Source organism: Hylobates moloch, unplaced genomic scaffold (genome assembly GCF_009828535.3).
Source record: "Hylobates moloch isolate HMO894 unplaced genomic scaffold, HMol_V3 SCAFFOLD_5, whole genome shotgun sequence".
In the NCBI taxonomy this organism is placed as follows: Eukaryota; Metazoa; Chordata; class Mammalia; order Primates; family Hylobatidae; genus Hylobates; species Hylobates moloch.
This window is the reverse complement of record NW_026652280.1, coordinates 9657348-9680526: the sequence shown is the minus strand read 5'-3', so window position 1 is coordinate 9680526 and position 23179 is coordinate 9657348. Positions and strand designations below refer to the sequence as shown.

The 23179-nt window shown below is 37.9% G+C and overlaps 1 protein-coding gene across 4 annotated transcripts in view; it reads right to left on the bottom strand.

Annotated features, from left to right (window-relative positions):
• RTTN (rotatin) overlaps nt 1-21724 on the bottom strand; it is a 217094-nt gene extending 195370 nt beyond the window's left edge. Inside the window, exons 1-10 of one of the 4 annotated variants that reach the window (XM_032152076.2) lie at nt 21435-21724; nt 20935-21122; nt 19893-20070; nt 17622-17711; nt 15455-15545; nt 13680-13794; nt 12557-12707; nt 9498-9663; nt 6759-6940; nt 3362-3477 (exon numbers count right to left, since the gene is read on the bottom strand). In XM_032152076.2, coding sequence (XP_032007967.1) covers nt 3362-3477; nt 6759-6940; nt 9498-9663; nt 12557-12707; nt 13680-13794; nt 15455-15545; nt 17622-17711; nt 19893-20070; nt 20935-21122; nt 21435-21474 — 1317 coding nt within the window. In that variant the 5' untranslated portion in view covers nt 21475-21724. Of the gene's footprint in view, nt 1-3361; nt 3478-6758; nt 6941-9497; nt 9664-12556; nt 12708-13679; nt 13795-15454; nt 15546-17621; nt 17712-18130; nt 18141-19832; nt 19865-19892; nt 20071-20934; nt 21123-21434 lie in introns of those variants that run through there. The other 3 variants (XM_058438269.1, XM_058438270.1, XM_058438271.1) reach the window with 3 other exon arrangements.
• Nucleotides 21725-23179: the final 1455 nt, after the last annotated feature.

Genomic DNA, 23179 nt, shown 5'->3' with positions numbered 1-23179 from the left:
CAGCCTCTCCGAGTAGCTGGGACTACAGGCGCCCGCCACCACGCCCAGCTAATTTTTTGTATTTTTAGTAGAGACGGGGTTTCACCGTGGTCTCGATCTCCTGACCTCGTGATCCGCCCGCCTCGGCCTCCCAAAGTGCTGGGATTACAAGCGTGAGCCACCGCGCCCGGCCTGAAAGACTTATACTACCTTATTTCAAGACTTACAATAAGTTTCACTATAGCTACACTATAAGCTTTCACTATAAGCTACAATAATTAAGTCAGTTGGGTATGGGCATCATAAGAGAAAACTGATCAAATAGAGTCCAGAAGTAAACCCATACATAGTTAGTTGGTAAGGAATTCAGGAAAGAAAGGATAGTCATTTGAACAAATGGTGCTGAGAAAATAATTGTATACCCATAAAAAAAAAAGTTCATTCCTTACCTTGTACTATATACAAAAATCAACTCAAAATTAATCAAAGATATAAAACCTAAAACTTATGTAATAATTCTAAAAGAAAGCATAGGAAACATTCTTTGTATTCCAGGTTAGGCAAAGATTTCTTAGATAAAATATCAAAAGCATGATTCATAAAAGAAAAACTAAGAAACTGAACCTCATCAAAATTAAGTATTTCTGCTCTCCAAAAAGCTAAATGATCATCTCAATAGAGACAAAAGATTGGGCAAAATACAATAATCATTCATGATCAAAACTTTCAACAAACTAAGAATACAGGGAGCTTCAATTTTATAAAGGCATCTACAAAATACAAATGTACTAGAGCTAATATTATATTTAAAGGTGAAAGATTGAGTGCTTCCCCTCTAACATCATAAAGAAGGCTCTTACCATATCCATCCAACATTATACTAAAGCTTCTAGCCAGGGCAATTAGGCAATTTAAAAAAATTAAAGGTATCCAGAGTGAATAGAAAGAAATAAAACTGTCTTTATTCACAGATAAGATGATCTTAAAACTGTTTTTATTCACAGATAACATGATTTTATAGGTAGAAAATCCTAAGGGATCTACCAGAAAACAAAACAAACGAAAAAAAATCTACCAGAATTAGTAAGTTCAGCAAGGCCACCAAATAGACGATCAATACACAAAAATCAATTGTATTTCTATATACTAATAATGAACAATCCAAAAACTTTTAAAATTTTCATTCACAATGGCATTGAAAATAATAAAATACTTAAGTGTTTTTTAAAAAAGACCTAGACTTGCTCTCTAAAAATTACAAAAGAGGCTCATAATCATCAGTCACTAGGGAAATGCAAATTAAAACCCAATAAGATATCATTGCACATCTATCAGAATGCCCTCTCCCTGCCGAAAAAAAAAAAAAAAACTGAACATAATAGATGTTGAAGATGTGGAACAACTGGAATGTCCATAGGAACATTATTTGTAATAACTAGAAACAACCCAAATGTCCACCAACAGGTGAATGGATAAACAAATTGTGGTATGTCCACACAATGTAACACTACTCAGAAATAAAATGAATAAACTACAGTAAGCCTTCACTTAACACCGTCAACAAGTTCTTGGAAACTGACTTTAACGAAACAGCATTACAAGTTCCATGCCACTTCACTAAATGCTGATGAGAAAAAATAACTGGGTTTGTTATAAGTCAGTTTGCTTAGTCACAGTTTCTGAAAACCTATCTATGATGCCAAGCGAGGAACTGCTGTACTGCTACATAAACAACATGGCTCTGCCGGGTGCGGTGGCTCACACCTGTAATTCTAGCCCTTTCAGAGACCAAGGCAGGCAGATCACTTGAGGCCATTCTACCATAAAGACACATGCATGTGTATGTTCACTGCAGCACTATTCACAATAGCAAAGACATGGAATCAACCTAAATGCCTATCAATGGCAGACTGATTAAGGAAAATGTGGTACATATACACCAATGAATACTATGCAGCCATAAAAATGCATGAGATCACATCCTCTGCAGCAACATGGATGGAGCTGGAGGCCATTATCCTATGCAAACTAATCCAGAAACAGAAAACCAAATACTACATATTCTCACTTATAAGTGGGAGCTAAACAATGAGAACACATGGACACAAAGAGGGGAACAACAGACACCAGGGATTACTCGAGGGTGGAGAGTGGGAGGAGGATCACAAAAATTACCTGTTGGGTACTATGATTATTACCTGGATGACAAAATAATCTGTACACCAAACCCCCCATGACACACAGTTTACCTATATAACAAACCTGCACACGTACCGCTAAAGCTAAATAAAAGTTTTTTAGAAAAAGAGCATGCCCACTTAAATAAATCTACCCTAGAGACATACCTGTACATTTATGAAATAGCATAAGCACATTATTCATTGTACATAATTTATATTAACAATAATATCCATCAAGAGACTGGGTTAACAAATACACAACGAAGCATTTGCTACCTATAAAAAAGAATGAGAAAATCTCACGTATAGATAGGGAATAATTCCCATACCTACTATTCTGTGCATGTAAGACGTATTTTTAAGTTATAAAAACAGGGTGCAAAACAGTGTATATAATATACCACCTTTTATGCAGGATGGGAAGAGGATAAGAATCTACATACTTAGTTGCTTACATTTGCAAAAATAAAATAAAAATAGAAAAAATAGCCAGAAAATAAAAATGACTACCAATAAGGAAAACATCTTAAAGGTAACTGGATGGGAGGGAAGCATCTCTGAGCTACATTTTTATGAAGAAAAAACAATTGCCAATATGAAAACAAACAAAAACAAATCTAACTGCATGCTGAATTGGTAATGGTAGCTTTAAGGCACAGTATTTTGACTGTATATCCTTAATGAGATTAGTCTATGTCAAAAAGAACTGCCAGGAAATCTTGAACTTTTCATTAGAGTTGTTCACAGTAATGTTAATATTGCTGTTCTGAAACTATCTTATGTATGCTTAAGGTCAAAGCTAATAAGCAATTATGCTGATACTGCTAGGAACGAAGACTTTCTACAAGCAAGCGTAAGGATAAGAAATACAAATTTAAAATAAGAAAAATAGCAATATAAATTCACGATCTTTAAAAACATGTATTTCCTAACTGTTCCTGAAAGGAAAGAATGATATCACAGTAGCTATAACCACCTCTAATGGCCTGGTTTTGGTCTTAATATACCTTCCCCTATTAGAAGTAACCAGAACCTTTGGAAAAATAGGCCTGTTCCAGGCTATTTATAAAATAAGCCTGGGACATATTGAGTCAAAAAGAAAAAAGATTTTGAACATGAACGAAACAATGAAACCAGCTTAAAAGAACCAAAATCTTAAAAAATACTATTCTCTATATCCCAAAGAAAACATTGATTCTCACCATATCTATACCAAAAAGGCTGCTGTCATCCCAGATATCTGTTGAAACTGCTTCACCAATAAGTGTCATATCCTCTGCAAGCAATTCCAGAACTCTTATTATAATTTGTCTGCTACCTAGGAATAGAAACAGAAAAAAGTAAAGAAGAAAAAGTTACTTAACTTTAAAATAATCAGCTGAATATCATATTGCTCAATTTTCTAGTTAGTCATGCTCCAACATTTTCTCTTTTCTAATGTTCTTAGAACTGTAGAGAAATCACAATTTACAATCACACTGAAGGCTTCTGTTCCAGTCACAATACTACTTTACTATATAACAAATCAAATACATTTATAATTGGAAAAGATATTGAAAGTAGCAATAATCTAACAAGTACTGTGAGACAGATTAAAATAATTTTTCCAATTTAGGGACCATCCATTTTACACGTAATATGTGACAAAGCACCAGAAAGGTTTAGAAAACGTATTCCAGTAATTTCTATTTAGTACTAGAAGGCTTGAGCCTTCTCATAAATTAGTATTTTCCCACACAGGAGTTGCCTGGGAAGCTAAGCTTGGACTGGAGCAACTAAAGGAATAAATGAACATGCTGACATTTGCTAAAGAAACTCTATTTGTACTCACCTTATACTCAAAAAAAACTTCCCAAAGTCACACCCACCAGAGCAACCTCCTTTCTCCACAGAGACAGAATAACAAAGACTCCACTTCCATTATCCTGTGTGAGACGAACATTCACAGGAGACTTTCCCACCCCGCATCCCAAAGGTTAAGTTCTAATGAATCAAAGTAAAACAAACTACCAGATTGGAAGGATCTAGATTAATTTTTTCATAGAACAGCTGGAGCAAATTCTCTTAGAAATCTCTCATGATATTGCACAGTTACAAATCATGCCATAATTTACCACGAAAGGCCAGGAGAACATTTAGAAGTTTTTATGTACCAAGATATAGTTTTATAATTATCAATCTGACTTTTTAAAGCAAATTAAGGAAAGGTTAAATGCAAAATCATTAAAGTCTAAAACTGTTCTTCTCAGCTTACCAGACAGATAAACATATGTACTTTATGATGTCAAAGTTCAGATCTTTCTTCATTTCCCATTATTAGTATATGAATTAATATACAGTTCCAGCTAGTAGAAGCACTTACTGAGTAAAAAGTATGAGTACACAGTTTTCCTCAGGATAAAAACATTTTAAATGTTTTCCAAATATATACCTTCCTGCTTCTTTCTCCTCCATCACCTCCAAGTGGCAAAAAATAGACATGGGACTTAAAGAACCATTAACTTGGAATATATATTTTTACTTTGCCAGTATAAAGTAAAAAGGGCAAAACTTGGTTATGTTATTTATATCCTGATGAGTTTATCAAATGTTGAAAATGTATAGATTTTGAGAATAGAAATAATGACTGCTTTCTTTCTAAAACTTTCTTTACACCTTGCAAAATGCTAAAGTATTTAAAAGCATGGACTTTAGATTCAAAAGAATCGTGGTTCAAGTCCCTGCTTTTAGCTGTTTGACTTCAGGCTAGTTTCTAAACCACTCTAAAACTCAGCTTCATCATTTGTAAAAATGGAGATAAAATTAGTAACTACCAGTATTGGAAGGATAAAATGGGTTGATATGAAGAGTACATGAAATAATGCACACAAAACCAAGTATGAAGGCAGAACCCAGTAGGGACACATGCTAACTGTTGTTTCATTACCAAACTCAGTAGACATCTGTCATATTGTTATTGCTGTTACCGTTGTTCAGTACAATTACAATTAAATACCAGTGTATATTTCAGTAAACCTCTTCAAATTTTCCTAGTGAAATGCCTAACCTTGTTTTTACTTTAACTCGTTACTTTGCATTTTGTCCTGCTTGTCTCTTTCATCACCTAGCCTTGCTTCTCATGTAAATAAGACTCTCTCTAGCTAGGAAAGCCGGACAAACTCCAATTGACCCCTTAATTTACAAGACACTAAGGGCTCCTCACCCAACCCCCTTTCCTAAAGAGTTGCCCTGGGGGGCCGGGCTCCGTGGCTCACGCTTGTAATCCCAGCACTTTGGGAGGCCGAGGCGGGCGGATCACGAGGTCAAGAGATCGAGACCACGGTGAAACCCCGTCTCTGCTAAAAATACAAAAAAATTAGCCGGGCGTGGTGGCGGGCGCCTGTAGTCCCAGCTACTCGGAGAGGCTGAGGCAGGAGAATGGCGTGAACCCGGGAGGCAGAGCTTGCGGTGAGCCGAGATCGCACCACTGCACTCCACCCTGGGTGACAGAGTGAGACTCCGTCTCAAAAAAAAAAAAAAAAAAAAGAGTTGCCCTGGGTAAACAGATCCTCAGCATTTCAAAAGAGCCCAATTAACTGATAAGGTACTAACACCAACAATGTATGAAGTTCCCAAGAATTTTCTCCAGGAGATAACAACATAAAACCTCGAGTTCCTGTCCGGCATAGACCCTATATCTAATGATAATGAGAGATTTAGAACCTTGCACCTGGTACCGTTGCTCTTCTTGTAACCATTTGTCTTTTAAGTTGTTTATCCCTCTGTAACCATTTTGATTCTTTTGATTCTTGCATGTTTTCACTTCTGTAGAATTATTACATTTGACTCCCCCTCCCCTTTCTAAACCTAAGTATAAAAGTTAATGGAGCCCCTTCCTCGGAGCCGAGAGAATTTTGAGCATTAGCTGTCTCTTTGGCCGCCGGCTTAATAAAGGACTCTTAATTCGTCTCAAAGTGTGGCGTTTTCTTAACTCGCTTGGGTACAACACTAGCACATCTGAACAAAAATGTAATCTCAAAATATTTGTGGGTTTTTCAAGAAAAATTACTACAAAGGTAAGAATCCAGTTTTGGGGTTTTGTTTTTAACATGTTAAGTGGCTTAAGTAGTAAGAAATGAATGGGAAGAGTGAACAACTGGCAGCTAATCAAAAAGTTTCCAAAGAGCAAAAGCCAAAGATTTTTTTATTCTGGTCTATTCATGCCAGTCCACCTTTTACACCTTATTCCAGTTGCTCTATGTTGTCACTGCTCAAATTTAAAATAACCATACAATCCAAAAAAAAAAAAGAAAAAAATTGATGACAGCAAGAATAAATGCAAAAAATAGATAAATAAAAATTCTAACAAAAAATAAGCATGAAAGCCTGTGCCAATAAAAACTCATAAAATGGAAGGGCAAGCTGAATGGCCCTCCACGGCCTCCACATTTAATTTAAAAATAATAAAGACCTTATTAGGTTTTTAGAAATTTATATCCCAAAAGATAAGTAAATACAGATTCCAAAGGCCCTAACATAGAAGAGAAAAAAAGGAAAATCCTAACAAAATACAAAACAAACACAAATTATATCAGAATTACGATTTCAAAAACAACTAACCTGTTCTTAAGAGAGGAACAGCTGATTCCAGAATGGAGACACAAAACTGGGGAAGACTGAGCTGCTGGAATTGTAGTTCCAATGTGTCTTCAGTTTCCAGCTCTGGCAGATCTATGTGTCCCATATCCAAAGGTGAATGAACGGATATCCTAGAGTTTACATGAGCATGACTACTACTTCCACTGCAAAATAAACAAATGATAAACCTTGCATATAGAAACAATCCCCAAATAGATTTACTGCATATCTGCTGCCTGGCATATTAGAAGCCTCATACAAGTCACAACTCTATTGCTTCCTTCAACTCTGGTCAGATTTATAGAAACTTTGACAAATTTACGAAATTAAATTCCATAAAGACGACTCAAGGCCAGGAGTGGTGGCTCATGCCTGTAATCCCAGCACTTTGGGAGGCCGAGGCGGGCAGATCACCTGAGGTCAGGAGTTCAAGACCAGCCTGGCCAACATGGTGAAACCCCATCTCTACTAAAAATACCAAAAAAAACAATTAGCTGGGCATGGTGGCACGTGCCTGTAATCCCAGCTACTGGGGAGGCTGAGGCAGGAGAATCTTCTGAGCCCAGGAGGTAGACGTTGCAGTGAGCTGAGATAGCACCACTGCATTCCAGCCTGGGTGACAGAGCAAGAGTCCATCTCAAAAAAAAAAAAAAAAAAAAAAAGACTCTAAATTGCAAATGAAGCCAAAAATGCATCTATATTTTGCTTTTCAGGCTGATATCTCAAAACATGTCAACATTCCTATAGTAGCCATCAATATTAGCACTGATAACCCATTCATTTCTAAAAGAAAACAAGCAGATTTATAGGAAAGCTCTTCTGTAATCAACGTGTAAAGACATAACCAATAGTTCATACAGTTTCCTAGATTTTCTGAGTTTCACCACTGTTCTAAGTAAGCCAGTGTTAGTAAGTGAAGGATGTTTCCAGAAAAACATCATGGGAAATGTATTACTTCATTTAGTACATTCGACATCATGTAGTGACTTCAAAAATGCACCCAAAAAACGGAACATCCCATCGTCCTTGGCTTTCTTCATTAAAAAGTTCTTACCTCGGATGTAAAGTGCTGTAGTAAGAATTTAAAAAGTATAGAAAGGCTAAGCCTCACACTTACAAAGAGTCTCAAAATTTTGTCTTTTGATGTATCCACAATTGAAGCTGAATCACAAGAGATATATTAATGCTATGGAACATTTAAATATGCCCAAATTATATACCAATGTTGTCGTTTCTTCAATTTCAAGATACCAAGCACCCCAAAATATGGAAACAACTCAGGCTTCTCTGTAACTCTGCAAGGCCACTTGAGAAGCTGTTCACTCAGGAGTGAAAACTTACAAGCATGAAGCACACAAGAGAATGAGGCAGAAAGGCTTCAGAAGGAGAAAGAGAAAAACATGGCTGAACAACCAACTGTAATATAAGGACTAAGAGCATAGACTCTCCTATCATTTTAACCCTAGCTCTGCTCTTTACCGACTGTCATGCTCTTAACCTCTCTAAACCTCAATGAGGATGATAATAATAATACTAACCCTATATATAATATCAATCCTATTCTAGGACAACTAAAGGAGACAAAGTATGCAAAGCACAGGGCATAACACCGTGCACACAGCAGGTATGAATTGGTATTAGTTTGTTAACAGTAGTAGCAGTATTGCAAGAAAATAATCAAGCCAACAGACTAATGCTCAACTTACTGAACATTTTTTAGAATGACACTAAAGAAGAGGCTAATATGTTTCTAACACGTTTGCAGCCCAAGGAGAAAGTAACATACGAATACCATGCCAATCCTTTTAAGCAGAGTTGGTGTATGAAAATCTGGGTGCCAAGCACTGGGGCCCAAGCATGGTGACTCATGTCTGCAATCTCAGCACTTTACGAGGCCAAGATGGGAAGATCACTTGAGCCCAGGAGTTCAAGACCAGCCTGGGAAACATAGTGAGACCCCATCTCTACAAAAAATAAAAGGTTTAGCCAAGTGTGGTAGTGCACACCTGTGGTCCCAGCCACTTGGAAGGCTGAGGCGAGAGGATCACTTGAGCCCAGAAGTCGGGGCTATAATCGTGCCACTGCACTCTAGCCTAGGCAAGAGAGTGAGATCTTGTCACACACACAAAAAAATCTGTATTTACACAAACAAATACCATAAATTGTTCACCCTGAAGGAGTCCTTATTTTATAAAATTCTCCAACCATTCCTTTTAACAGTAAACACTTATCTATTTGTTATAAGACTTACAAAAATATGTGTAAAATACTATCAACAATGTATCTATCATTTAAAGCTATGCTTTTAAACTAGATCATATTCCATTTGTGGCTGGTAAAAACAATTTAGTGGGTCAGAATCATTTCTTTTTTAATGAAATCGGAACTGAAAATATAGTTCAGTGTGTCGAATATAGTATCAGAATACTATTTTGTGAACATTTTGTTTTGAGGGACACATACACATACACACATATATACATAAACAGAGTATATGTTCACGTACTGAGCGCTGAGTTGCGATGTAATATTTATCTGTCCTTACTGTGGATCATGGTCAAAAAAAGTATGAAGCCAGGGTTTAACACAAGGCCTATACCTGTGTTAATGTTTCAAAAAAAAAAAAAAAAAAGGACAGATAAATAATTACCTCCCTCTGAAAGTCACACACACAAGTTAACCAGCGTTCCTAATTTCCCCAGAGACACTACTAGCACGCACCTAGAGGACGCTGCATCCCAGTCCTGGCCATCTCCTCTGGGTCGCTGGCCTGTGCGCCCAACCACAGAAGGCCGAGGGCTGCTGCTTCCTGGGGAAGGATTCTGGGAATGATGAGTACCTCTTGCTTCATGACAATAAGATAAAGAAGAATTTTGGGAAACTGTGTCTGGGGAAAAAAAGAAAGAATAAAATTATCCCTTAGTAGAAACAGACTTCTGACTATGTAGTATTTATGTATCGTTCTTCCAAAAACATTAACAAATTAAGATAGTAGGAATCCTTCTACAGGGGTAAAAACAAAAGCAAAGATCAAACTTTTCTATAAGTATTCACTTAGCACATTTAGGTTTCTATCTAACTGACTTGATTACATGGGACCTTGTAGTCAATGGTATTCAGTTACAACATTAGAGACTACCAAAGCAGAAAAACACCAGATCATGCACTCGTCTGCTTAAAACTCTCCAAGAATGGCTACCTCATACTATATATAAAAATTAACTCAAAACAGATCAACAACCAAAATATAAAAGCTAAAGCCATAAAGCTCTTAGCAGAAAAAAACAGGTGTAAATCTTCATGACCTTAAATGTGGCAATGGATTGGTTAATACAACATCAAGAGCACAAACAACCAAGGAACACACAGATAAGCTGGACTTCATCAAAATTTAAAACTTTGGTACACCAAGGAACATTACAAGAAAGTGTTAAGATAACTTATAGAGTGGGAGGAAATATTGGCAAACCATACATCTGATAAGGGTTTAATTTTCAGAATATATAAGTAACCTAAAACCCAGCAATAAAGAAAACAGCCCAATTTTTAAAATGGGCAAAGAACTTTAATAAACATTTCTCCAAAGAAGATATATGAACAAACAATAAGCACATAAAAAGTCATTAGAGATTCATTGGTCATTAATCATTAGTTCTTTAGAGAAATGCAAATCAAAACCATGAGATACCACTTCACATCTACTAGGATGACTATGATTATTTTTAAAAAAGAAAAAAAATGAACAAGTTAGTGATGATGTGGAAAAACTGGAAGCTTTATATATTGCTGATGGGAATATAAATGGTACAGCTGCTGTGGAAAATAGTTTGGCAATTCTTCAAAAAGCTAAAGATAGAATTTCCATATGATGCAGCAATTTCACTCCTAGGTATTACCAAAAGAATTGAAACCAGGCACTGAACAGATACTTGCAGGCAAATGTTCACTGAAGCATTATTCACAACAGCCAAATGTGGGTACAATCCACATGTCCATCAACAAATGCATAGATGAATAAAATGTGGGATATACATGCAATGGAATATTATTCAGCCATAAAAAGGAATGAAGTTCTGATACACACTACAATGTAGATGAAGCTTGAAAACATTATAAATAAACCAGATACAAAAGGACAAATACTGTATGATTCCTCTTAGACGAGGTACCTAGAATAGACAAAATCAGAGACAGTAAGTAAATTAGAGGTTACCAGGAGCTTTGGGGAAAGGAAAAATGAGGAATCACTGCTTAATGATTAGAGTTTCTGTTTAAGATAATGAAGAGGTTTAGAAACAGATAGTGGTGATGGCTGCACAACAATGCGAATGTTATTAATGTCATCATATGGTATACTTAAAAATGTTTATAATGGCATATTTTATATTATATATATTTTACCCCAATTTAAAAAAAGAATTAGGTAATAAAAGCATTTACACTCAGAGAGAGGGGGAAAAAAAAATAAACTCTCCAAGAGCTTCTCACTACACTTCAAAGAAAATATAAAATCTTTAAAAAGATCTGCAAGCCCCAATATACTCTGGCCCCTAACTACCTCTCTGATGTCACCTCATTCTCCTCTCCTGCCCAGCTCACTGCACTCCACTCTCATGGCTTTATTTCAGTTGCTCAAGGACATCACCCTCAGTGTTAACCTTGAGGCCTGGACTTCCCTGGAACACTCGTCTTGCAGCTCTTCGAGTGATGGTTCCTTGTCACCCTTCAGGTCACCTCCTCTGAGGGACTTTCCCTGACTATCCTAAATGAAGCTATGGTTACCCAACCATGTTCTGTCACATCACCCTTTTTATTTCCTTCAAGTACTTCTCCTTATCTCAAACAAACTTGATGGTTTATCACCTGTCCCCAGCCTTTTAAAATAGAAGCTCATAACGACTTGGATCTTATTCGTTTGTTCAGTGTTATACTTCCCTACAGGCTAGAATATCAGGGGCATAAAACAGGTAATAAATACATACTTATTAAACACATTAACAATTCTTCAGATATCAACTTTTTAAATCAACATTGTAACTCTTTTTCTGTTGAAGTATGGGGTACCCAGACGTTCTCTATTATCAGTCATTTGTACAATCTAAGATCTAGAATAAAACCAAGGTAAAGCATAAATGTTCAAGTAGCACAGGATCAGTGAAACTCCCAATGAAATAGGGATTAACTATGAAACATGATGACAAATGACTATAATATTTGACTTTCGATGCAGATTGCATTAAGCACACAAAAATCCTAAATTGTACTGTTTTGTCGAAGCCAGTCTGGTACTCTATTTGGCCATTAGGTGGCGCTTTTTCTCTGAAAAGTCTGGCATTGCTGTAACACTTGACTACATCGCAAGTTGCATAAAAATACTTTTCATAAAATTCAAATCAATATTTTTCAAACAAAACAATTTATTAACACTATATGTAACTTGCTAAATTGTCCCAAGTCCTACATGAATAGCCATACCCAATATCCTAGTCACTACGTCCCAACAACACTATATAGAATCTCTACAAGTCTCGGAGAAAAAAGGAAAACACCTTGTAAATATCTCTTATCCAGAAAAAAAAAAAAAAAAAAGGCTCAAGAGATCATGGCAGTTTCTGTCATTCACACAACCTGTAAAGATAATCATTTGAATACATTTAGGAGTAGGGAGTTTATGTTGTGAAAATGCGTATACAATAAACCCTAACAGTAACTATAATGGGAAGTTCCCAGAAGAATCTACAAATAACACCAGTGGCTAATGAACAGATAAAAATAAATACCCTGTTTATTGGAGAAAAAACCTGGATCTCGGTGAAAGTTAAGTCTGTTTCTTAAATACGTGCACAGCTGCTGCAGGCAGGACACTGACTGTAATGCCAGGCGATGCTTTCCATCTCCTCCAAAGGCCAGTTTCAACAGAGATAAAAGGCTCTGAAATCAAGAAGAGCTGTGAAAATGATTAAGGGAACAAAGTGCTCAACTTCAAAGCAGAATGTGGAGCTTAAGTAAGTAAGCCTAAGAGAATAATCAAGAGAAAATAAGTTGCCAAATATTTGTAAGACATAAGAAACAGAAATGGGCAAATATGACTTGGCATAAAGCAAGGAGATGGGTCAAAATAAGACAACAACATTTAAATAGAATAGTCAGTGTTTCCTATTTCTAAAATCTGTTAGTTGAGTAACCATTCTGAGAGAAGACAGAAATTATTCCCCACTCAAGACATTACATTACAAAGAACATTTTAAAAATCACAGCAAGCCCTTTTCATCTCAAGCATCTAAACCATTTGACCACATTTTGGTAATTAACAGCTTTCCTCTGCGATCATTTGCCAGCTTTGATCCTAGGTATTAACAGCTGGCACCCACTGGAGTCCATTTCAGCCCTGGGAGTATGGAGCGAGAATGCTGAGCCATTACTGGCTGCTGTGAAGATGCTGCAATTCCCCACCCTGGATCCCTCTCTCTCTACTATGTAAGCAGTAAACTAGAAAAAAAGAAAAGAATCCATCTATGTTACTCACTGCTACTGTATTTTCCCAGCAGGTAGCACTGTGCGTTAAATAAACTAGATACTCAAGAAGCAATGCTATTCTTACTTTTAACAAGGGCTCCTGCGAAACCTCAATGTCCAAAGTGTACTCTACCATTTAGGTGATCCATAAATGGTGACTCTCAAGGTGGCCAAACTGGACGGCAAGTGTCAAATGAAACTACTACTATTGGAAGAACTATAACTATCCATCTAAGTTAGCGAATAAGTGCTTTAAATAGCCAAATACTTCACTTTTTAAAAACATGAGTACAAAGTTGCTTCCCAAGAACTCCTACTCTGCAAAATTTGCTTTATTGCAAAAAGTTCTCTACTTCAAAATCTAAAACAATTATAGAGGGCACTGACCTGAACAATTTTTGGCCTTTGAAGGAAAATCTCGGCAGGAAAATCTTGCATGATAACGTCCTTCAATAGCTCACAGGTATTCCAGATTAAAGTGTGGTTACTACTTCTTAAAGAGCTACAAAACATAGTGTTAATCATTTTTAAGAAGAGTTCATCTATTCCAGATTCTAAGTAGCCTACTGACACAATGACTCCATTAACAACCTTTCAGGTCTCAGCTGATATATCACTTCTCCAGAAAAGCCTTCCTAAATCTTTTCCCTAACCAATAAACAACTCTAGGGCAGTGCTTCTTCCGTTTGTCCATTATTTGTGATATTATAACTGCCTGTTGATTTTGCATTCCCCACTAGACCCTCTCAAGAGCAGGAACGACATCATACTAACCACTGTACCCTCAGAGTTTATCATAGGGCTGCAAAATTAGTTCAATGAGGTCAAAGAGCACACAATTTTAGGAAATCTGCCAAATAAATCAAGAAATGAGACAGAACAAAAGTACAGAGGCAAATTCTAAGAATTAAAGTCCTTACTGATCTTCCCCACTCAAGGTGAATCAGATTAGGACTCCCCTCTTATCCCATACAGAGGACACCTATCAACTTCTGCCCACCTAGGATTGGCAGTTGTTCACTCCCCACCCCAAAAAAATCACAGCCCTTCTCTCAGCCCCGTTCCATTACACTATCCACCATTCACTATCCAGAGGCATGCATTAGAAATTATCGCCGTCTCTGCCTTTGGGACTGACTCAAAACTGAGAGATCATACAACCTCCTAACCCTTTCCCATGTGCACTCTGCCTCTTGAATATGTTCTTCCAAGAGAATTCATGTCATTATTAAAAATCATTTAATGGCATCCACCTGTAATCTGGACCTAGCCCTAGTAAATTGGTCTTTATTTTCCAGATTTATACCCCAAAAAAGCAGACAACTCGTGTATTGTGGCATTTATGAAACTGCACAAAGTGAATCTGGACATTAAAATACTCTCTAAATTTCTATATATCAGCTATTTACTCTTGTGGGTAGTAATCAATTAACAGTCGTTACATTAGATTGCATCAGTGGTACCCAACCTTATCCACATGGTTTAATTTGTCTCCTAATGAAGCCCACATTTTGAAATATATTCTGCCAAAAAGACTGCATTTATGTTTAATTTTCCATTTTTATTAATCAAGGGCATAAGCAATGGCCAATAAGAGAATCTGGCCAATAAGAGAAAATTCCTGTCACCAAGAACTACGCAAGAGTGCAACCACAAAAAGAAACATGGGCCAAATGCAGAGGCTCACGCCTGTAATCTCAGCACTTTGAGAGGCCAAGGGGGCGGATCACTTGAGATTAAGAGTTCAAGACCAGCTTGGCCACCATGGGGAAACCCCATCTCACTAAAAATACAAAAATTAGCTCGGCGTGGTGGCGCATGCCTGTAATTCCAGCTACTCAGGAGGCTGTGGCACAACAATCACTTGAACCCAGGAAGGCGGAGGTTGCACTGAGCCAGATCGTGCCATTGCACTCCAGCCTGGGTGACAGAGCAAGACACTGTCTCAAAAAAAAAAAGGAAAAGAAAACTTGATGTTTGATTAAAAGCAAATAGGAATTTTTTTCTGGCTAGCTTTTTGAAAAATAAAAATCATTTAAATATGACCACTACTACCTTTCACTGCCACTAGTATCTTTTCCTGGTAAAATATATTGTAATAACTATCAAACTTAATGACTATAAGTGAACAAAAATACCTGAAAATACATCAAGTACCATACCTTTCATTAGAGGAGAGGACATGTCTGTCTGTGGTGGTCAGGGGTAGCCAAGGAAACGTAGAAAACTTCAAGCACTTCACAGTCTGATTTACTGTCAATGAAATAGCACATCTCAAGGTATCAAAGAATAAAGAGATGACAGATTTACAATGTTAAGAGTAAGTTTTCCCTTTAAAACAAGTCCCAAAATAAAGGCTACATCTTACAGTAACCTAAAATATACCAAACAAGGTCAGCTGCAAATTTGTTCTATCACAGGATAAATAAGAGAGTTCTCTTTTCATAATTTAAACAGAACTCATATGATATTAAAAATAAGTATTAGAAGAAGAGCATTAAACACAATCCAACACAGACTGACGTATGAAGTTTCCATTAAATTTTCTATTTTACCCTGTGGCTGACCAGAACATCAAACTTAAATTCAACATAAAAGGAACTGACATTTAGGGAAAATCTGAACTTTTAGAAATTAAAAATGATAAAACAGAATGATAGACTGTATCTAGCCATGTTCAAATATCCTATATGGTGTCAGGTGTTTTAAACCTCTGTGAAGATGACTTGAAGACCGTAAGGTCGAAAAACAAGTATCAGTGTTCAAACAAGATTAAAAGAAACCTGAGAAAGCAACACCGTTTTAAACTATCCCCATGCAAGTTATATTTAACAGATCTTATATAGTGCAAGTTAAGGTGGCAACACTGAGAAACAGCATCTACATAAGTCCTTCCAAATGGCAGTCTTTCTGCCAAATGCTTTGAAAAGAGCATGGAATCGCTAAATGTGGATAGCAGTATTATTAAATTCCCAAACATAGCACAGTTACTTCTTTCAAAAGTGCTAACATAAAAGCAGGGTTTACTTTCTAAGGAAATAAGGAGAGGTGGGTGGAGGGAAGGACAGGCTTACACCACACAGTAAAAACGTGTCCAAAATAAGCCAGACTGTCAATCAAGACAAACTGCAACTCATATAAAAGTGTAACAATCTCAATCCCCCTGAATTTCATCGGTTTCATTCAGACACCCATCCTTTACCAACCCTAGAGATTCTCCTCCCTTCAGATGTCTCTCATCTTGATGGAATTAAGTCTCTCAGCCATCTGGCCTCAAAATCAAAGCTTGCTACAAGCCTAACAAAACTTTTCCAGAATGAAAAGGTAAAGTATTCTAATGGCTTAACAAGTTTTCCGTTCTTTCTTGTTATTCCACCTGTGAGTTTCCATGAAAGCTTTTTGAATAACAGAGGCTTCCAAATGGAGTTCATTTGAATATGTGACATCAGCAGATATACTCTTGAACATATCCTTTTCATCTTAACTGTGCAGGCAAGAAAATGGTAAGTATGTGATTACTTAACTACTTCCTAACTGCCTCACCAAGGACAAAGTTTTCAACCTTTCTAATCTCAGTGTCTTTCTTAGTAAAATGTGGTCACTAATAATAGCAATCTCAAAGACACTCCAGGAGGACGCATTCGTTCCTTCAAAGAATACATACTGAGTGCCTAATACATTTTTTGTCATTGTTCCAGACACTGAAAATAACGCAATGTTCACGGCTATTATCAAACTTAAAACAAAAATAATAAAAAATAATGTGTTAGGAAGAAAACTACACATAGGAAGTGATCGCTGGCTAGAATCATCAGGAAGGTCTCTGATGAGGTGGCATGTGAGCTGAGGCTGAACACAGCCAGATACAAAAAGATGGAGATGAGATTCCAGATTCCAGAAACAGGGCTCTAAATCAGAATTTTTTAATTCACTGGGTGTTGAGGAAATGGGAAAAGAAACTGAATTGATCTTCAGTCTCTGGCTGGAATAACTGGATACATGGTGCCATCGGTAAGCTGGAGAACAAATGAGATGACATGTGTAGCGCAGGGCACAATTGCCTCAAAAAACTCATGTTCATTAAGTACGACATACTACTGCCATTAATACCACCCATCTACACAGTTGCTCAAATATGGTTAGAATAACACCAAATTTCATCATTTCCAATCGATATCCTAAACTAACTTGAAACAACTAAAACACTTAATGGTAGTTTGATGCTGAAATATTCAAGTTTGGTAAAAATACATCTTCATAACAATGAAGAAAGTACATTAATTTTCAACTTCCCAAGTCAACAGGATTTACTTCCCAAAACATACACACCCACTGGTCGTGGCGGCACTTCCATCTGCTGGAAATTACTTTGGTCTTGGGGAAAATATCCTGTTAAGATTTCAGGGTTTTTTGACAATTCTGAAAAGAAAATAAACATTACTGTATTCTCGATTCCTTATTTGCTAAAAGTGAAACTTACTTTCTTTAAATGGTAATGTTTTCTCTTAAGTATTGGAATCATTTCAAAAATTTTAAAAAGTCCAGTTTTTTTTCTGAATGATCTATCTTCCTAAAGAGGAAAAAATATGCACATTGAGCCCGCTTCCAGTTCAGAAGCTTTTTCCCCTCTTTCTTCCACGTTAGCCAAACACAACTATTTGTTAGAATGTACACGAAGAATCTGCAACAAAGTATTCAAGGACTATCCCTCTCTACTTCCTAATCCATCTCCCTCTCCCTTGACTCCAATTATATAGCTCCTGATCACTTCAATTTTCATTTATACCTTAAAAAGAAAGTTGTCAAAAACAAAGGAGTCAAACATTATCTTTCAATACCTGTATTACAATTCCCTGTAACATGCGATTATATGTTCAGCAGTTCAGCTGCAATGAAAATGAGGAAAAGGCTAAAACTATAGTTTGTAATTTTAAGTTTTCATGGCAATAGTTCCTAATACTAATAAAGAAAACTAACAATTAGCCCTAAACCATTCCTCTACTCTCACCCGCAAGGAATTAGATTAAAAATTCACAATGTAAGACTCTACTTTATTTGTGATGTCTCAGAAACTGTAAAATACATATTGTTAAAAATCACAGGTTTGGGAGCCAGATAAAGCAATGTTAGAATCCTGCAGCTGCTACAGGTTAGAAAACTGGGTACCGTGGGGCAAGTTACTTTATATTTTTATTCTCAGCTATAGAGTAAGACTAACAACATCTCACTCAAAGGGCTGCTTTAAGATTTAACAAGATGATGTCTTTAAATCAATATATTCAATGCCCCACAACGAAACTCAATAAATGACAGCTGCTATTGTTGTTGTGAACCGCAGTACCCACAGCTGAAGCTGTAACAGTACTGGCAGAGAAGAAAATATGGTCTAACAGGTTAAGTATCAAAACTTATTTCTTTTTTTTATTTTTACTACTCAATCACATAAATTGCATGAAGATGTTTTTCTTCGAATCAATTCAAATGCATTCCATGTGCAAGGCACTATACTAGGTATTAACAACAACACAACAGCAGCAGCACAGCAGCCAACACTGCTACATTTCATACATGCTGGGCCCTGGCAGCAGCACAGCAGCCAACACTGCTACATTTCATATATGCTGGGCCCTGTGCTAAGCCCTTTACAGACACTGTCTCATTTAATCTCATGACAATTCTACGAGAAAGGTGTTCTTTTTTTTTTTTTTTTTCGAGATGTATTCTTGCTCTGTCACCCAGGCTAGAGTGCAATGGAGTGATCTCAGCTCACTGCAACCCCTGCCTCCCAGGTTCAAGTGATTCTCCTGCCTCAGCCTCCCTACTAGCTGGGATTACAGGAGCCCACCACCATGTCCGGTTAATTTTTGTACTGTATTTTTAGTAGTGACAGGGCTTCACCATGTTGGTCAGGCTGGTCTTGAACTCCTGACCACCTGCCTCGGCCTCCCAAAGTGCTAGGACTAGAGGTGTGAGCCAGCATGCCCAGCCCGGTGTTCTTTCTTATTATCCCAGTTTTTGAATGAGAAAACTGAAGCCTGGAAGGGTTAATTACCTTAGCCAAGGTCACACAACTAGCAGCAGAACTGAGACTTAAATCCATGTCTCTTTGCCTTGGATTTTAACAAGCATATCATTATGGACTGCAGCATATAAAAATACTTGCATTATGTCGTTTTGATTGGTCCCCACAACAAAATCATGAGCTAGGACAGATATCATTATACTCCAATATGACGAACAAGGTCAAAAATACAAATATAAAGCACTAAGAACAATGTCTGAGCACTCATGTGCTCAATAAAAATACGTTGTTATTGTCAAAGAAATAATCTGTCAAACTGGTCTCATAAAAGCAAAGTCACTGGCATCCTTTAAGGCCTGACCCAAAAAGCAATTAATGCAAATGTACCATCCTTTGACTAACAGTAGAGGAGGGGAAAAAGGTCAAAATCATGTAAGTTAACACAAGAAAAATAAGTTTGAGGGAGGTGGGAGAAATCTTTTTTAAAAAAATCTAATCTCCCTTTCCTTAAAATTTACCATGAGAATTAATATATTTGTATTTTAACAGATGCCATCAAGTTGATTCCAAAGAGTTACCAGTTCGATTGGTTTGGTACGAGGCAGAAGACAGTGCAGGAACTTCTGAAGGAAGAATAAAAAGTCCATCCAGGATGCCATCAATTTCAGCCTGCAGATTTGGCTCCACATTAGACCGAAGCTTAGATAAGAACTCTACTGCACCAAAGTCAACCAAATGTTGGACTGCTGGGGGATACTAAAATAAGAAGAGGATGATCTTGAGAATAACTGTATCAAAATCTCTGTAACTTACAGCAATCAAAACATAAAATTATTTTTGGTGTATCAGATGTTCCTTTTGTGAAAAACAAATCCTTCATGGCTCTGCCCCAAAGTAAGGCACTTCCATGAGGAGCACATACACCTAAAGAGACATACATCCAACACTTGATGACATTTAGGAAAGATGAGCCAACACACTGAACACTAGAAATGCACATTATCAATCCCTACTCTTACTTTTTTAATGGGTTACTTTTTTCCACTGACACTCACCTTCTGGTCCCAGCCCCAACCGGTTAACAGGATGTCAAAGTAGTTTAAGATTCCTCTACCACTGTACAGTGATTTAGTTTTGAAAGGTTAAACTTACACTTTGATATCTGACCCTGACAACTAACTACTCTTGAGGTAGGCATAAGAATACCAATCTAAAAGCATATGGAAAAGCAACTTAAAATTGTTATTTATAAATCACGATTATGTAACATTATTTTTAAATGTGTTCCCTTTCATAATGACGTATCTAATTTTTAAGATGTAAATATCAGAAAATAAAAACAGAATACAAATATTAACCTCCAAAGATAACTCAAAAAATCAGAAAATACCAAAACTCAAAAGAAGTTCTGTGTTACTTCTGAGCACAGCAGAGACCATGTGGGATTCAGTATCACAAATAAAAGATGAGCCATATACCCAGATTAATTAAAAATAAACATCTCTGGTTAATTTAAAAAACTTTTAACCCCAATTATTTAACTTTCAATAAACGCTCCAATTAAATGACTAAGAAACAGTCACGCGTCTAATTATTTTCTTTATTTCAAAATGAACTTACCTTAACCAATCTGCTTAACAGGTTCAGAGCCTCTTCCTTCATCGGAACGGACGGGAAATTGAACCATTCCAGCAAATGAAGAAAAAGTTGCCTCTCCTGAATGAGATCAGCGTAGCAGATTAAGTTGTGCTCTATCTTGCAGAGAATACTCTTCAGAGCGCGCTCCCTGATCTCAGCCAGCTGATGACCTGTCAACGAACGGCACAAAACTATTTTATTTCCCGACTGCAAAGAGACTACGTTACTTATGCTGTGGGCAGGAGGGGCGTGAAGACGGAATAAACCAGTTTTTTCAGAAGCAGGCCGCTGGTGCCTTCGGGACGCGAACCGCGAAGTTTACACAAAGTCCGAGACGGGTCCCCGGGGGCTACCCTGACAAAGCGGGGGCGAAAGAGGGAGCGGTCGCGGAGCGGCCGGCCGCGGAAACGTGACACGACCATTCTCAGCAAGTGCCCAGGGCGGGGTGGGATGCCTTGGGCGAGGGGCAACCTGACAGTTACCGAGTTTCCTGATGAGCCCCGCCAGGACCATCTCGTCCATCAATCTGCAGCCGCCGGAGAATTAAACTGCCGCGCCACTGCGTCCAGCCACAATTAATGTACCACGGAAACACGTCCTGTGGGACGGTGGGTTCCGCAACGCCTACGCTCACTAGGAGTAGGAGGCATTACGTGAGCCCTTCGCGGCCCCAGCGTCGCCAGGAGAGCTTCCAGCCTCTCTAGAATCACTACTGCGCACTTCCTGGACAGCAGTCTCCGTTGCAAGAAGCGGAGGGGAAAAAAAAAGCAACAAGCAGGGGTAGAACCAGCGTTGGCCGCCGCGCACGTCGGGAGTTGTAGTTCTGGCTCGGCCGTGCGTCCTGCACGGATCTCCGGGCCCGCCCAGGCGCCCGCTGGCCTGGGGTTCCGGCTTACAGCGCGGGAATTCGGGAACCCAGCGCGGGCTGCAGAGGCCCCAGCAGGAGCCCCGCCTCCTGGCTCGGCAACGGATTCGTTCTTGGCCCTGCCAATCTTATTCTCAGCTTCCAGAACTTCATGATTTAGAATGCAGACTTTTGCTTTGTGACAGTTCTCCCCATCCCCGACTACTAAATGACGAACCCTCTTTAACTGTGAAATGTACCTGCAAAGTCAAGCAGTGTCTTTGGATACCCAAGTTCAGATATGAACAAGCAAGCTACAAAAGCGGGGTGGGCGGGTATGAGTGAGCAGAAGAGAGAAACCGGGCTGCAAAAAGGAAAATAAAGGCGGGACGTGGGGGTATGATTTGCTGAATGCCACCAAAGTTGATTTTTTGCACCGTGCACAGTGATCGAGCTAAGCAAATCATTTTTTTTAAATTCTAAGCAGCGGTAAGAACAACAACAAAATTAAATTTGGAAAATGATTTGCATTTTCTCGCTGTGATCCTTTCACTTTCCCTGGGAAAGGGATGTCAAGGCAGGTAAAGTGAGCCCTCGGTATCCCTAGGTAATTGGTTCCAGGACCCCCACAGATACCCAAATCCACCCATGCTTAAGTCTCTTTTATAAAATGGTGTAGTATTTGCATATAACCTACACACATCTTCCTGTATGCTTTAAATCATCTCTAGATTGCTTACAATACCTAATACACTGTAAATGCTATGTAAATAGTTGTTACACTGTACTTTTTATTCGTATTATTTTTTAATTGTTGTATCGTTATTTTCAATTGTGGGGTTTTTTTTCCCGAATATTTTCTATCCCGTGTGTTGAATTCTCTGTGTGCAACCAGTGGACACACAGCAAAGGCCTACTGTATTCCCATTCCTATTTTGCCAAAGAGGGAACTTAGAATCACAGAAGTACCCCTACACAAAGTCACACTAACTAGTAAGTGACAGATTGAGGAGCTGACCTGATGTTTCTTTATTCTATTCAGAGTACCTTGCTGCCTCCTCATGTGTGTAGATAAGAGAGTGATGATATTTGAGTTGGATCTTAAACAGTAAGTAGGAGTTTGCCACACAAAGAAGTTGGGTAAGGAAATTCCTGCCAGAGAAAACTGTATTTGCAAAAGCAAGAATTCAGACGGAGTGTGTCAAATTCGGGAAAAGAACAAAATTCAAGGTGGCCATATTATCTCTGGGAAGAAGAAAGGAAGGGCAAGAGAGCTGCTAGCATGCTGGATATTCTCCATTCCACCTTCTAGTGGTTCCTCCCAGCTCTTCCAGCTCTGCATCAACTGACCTGAACAGGCAAAAAGACTGCACTATCCAGGCT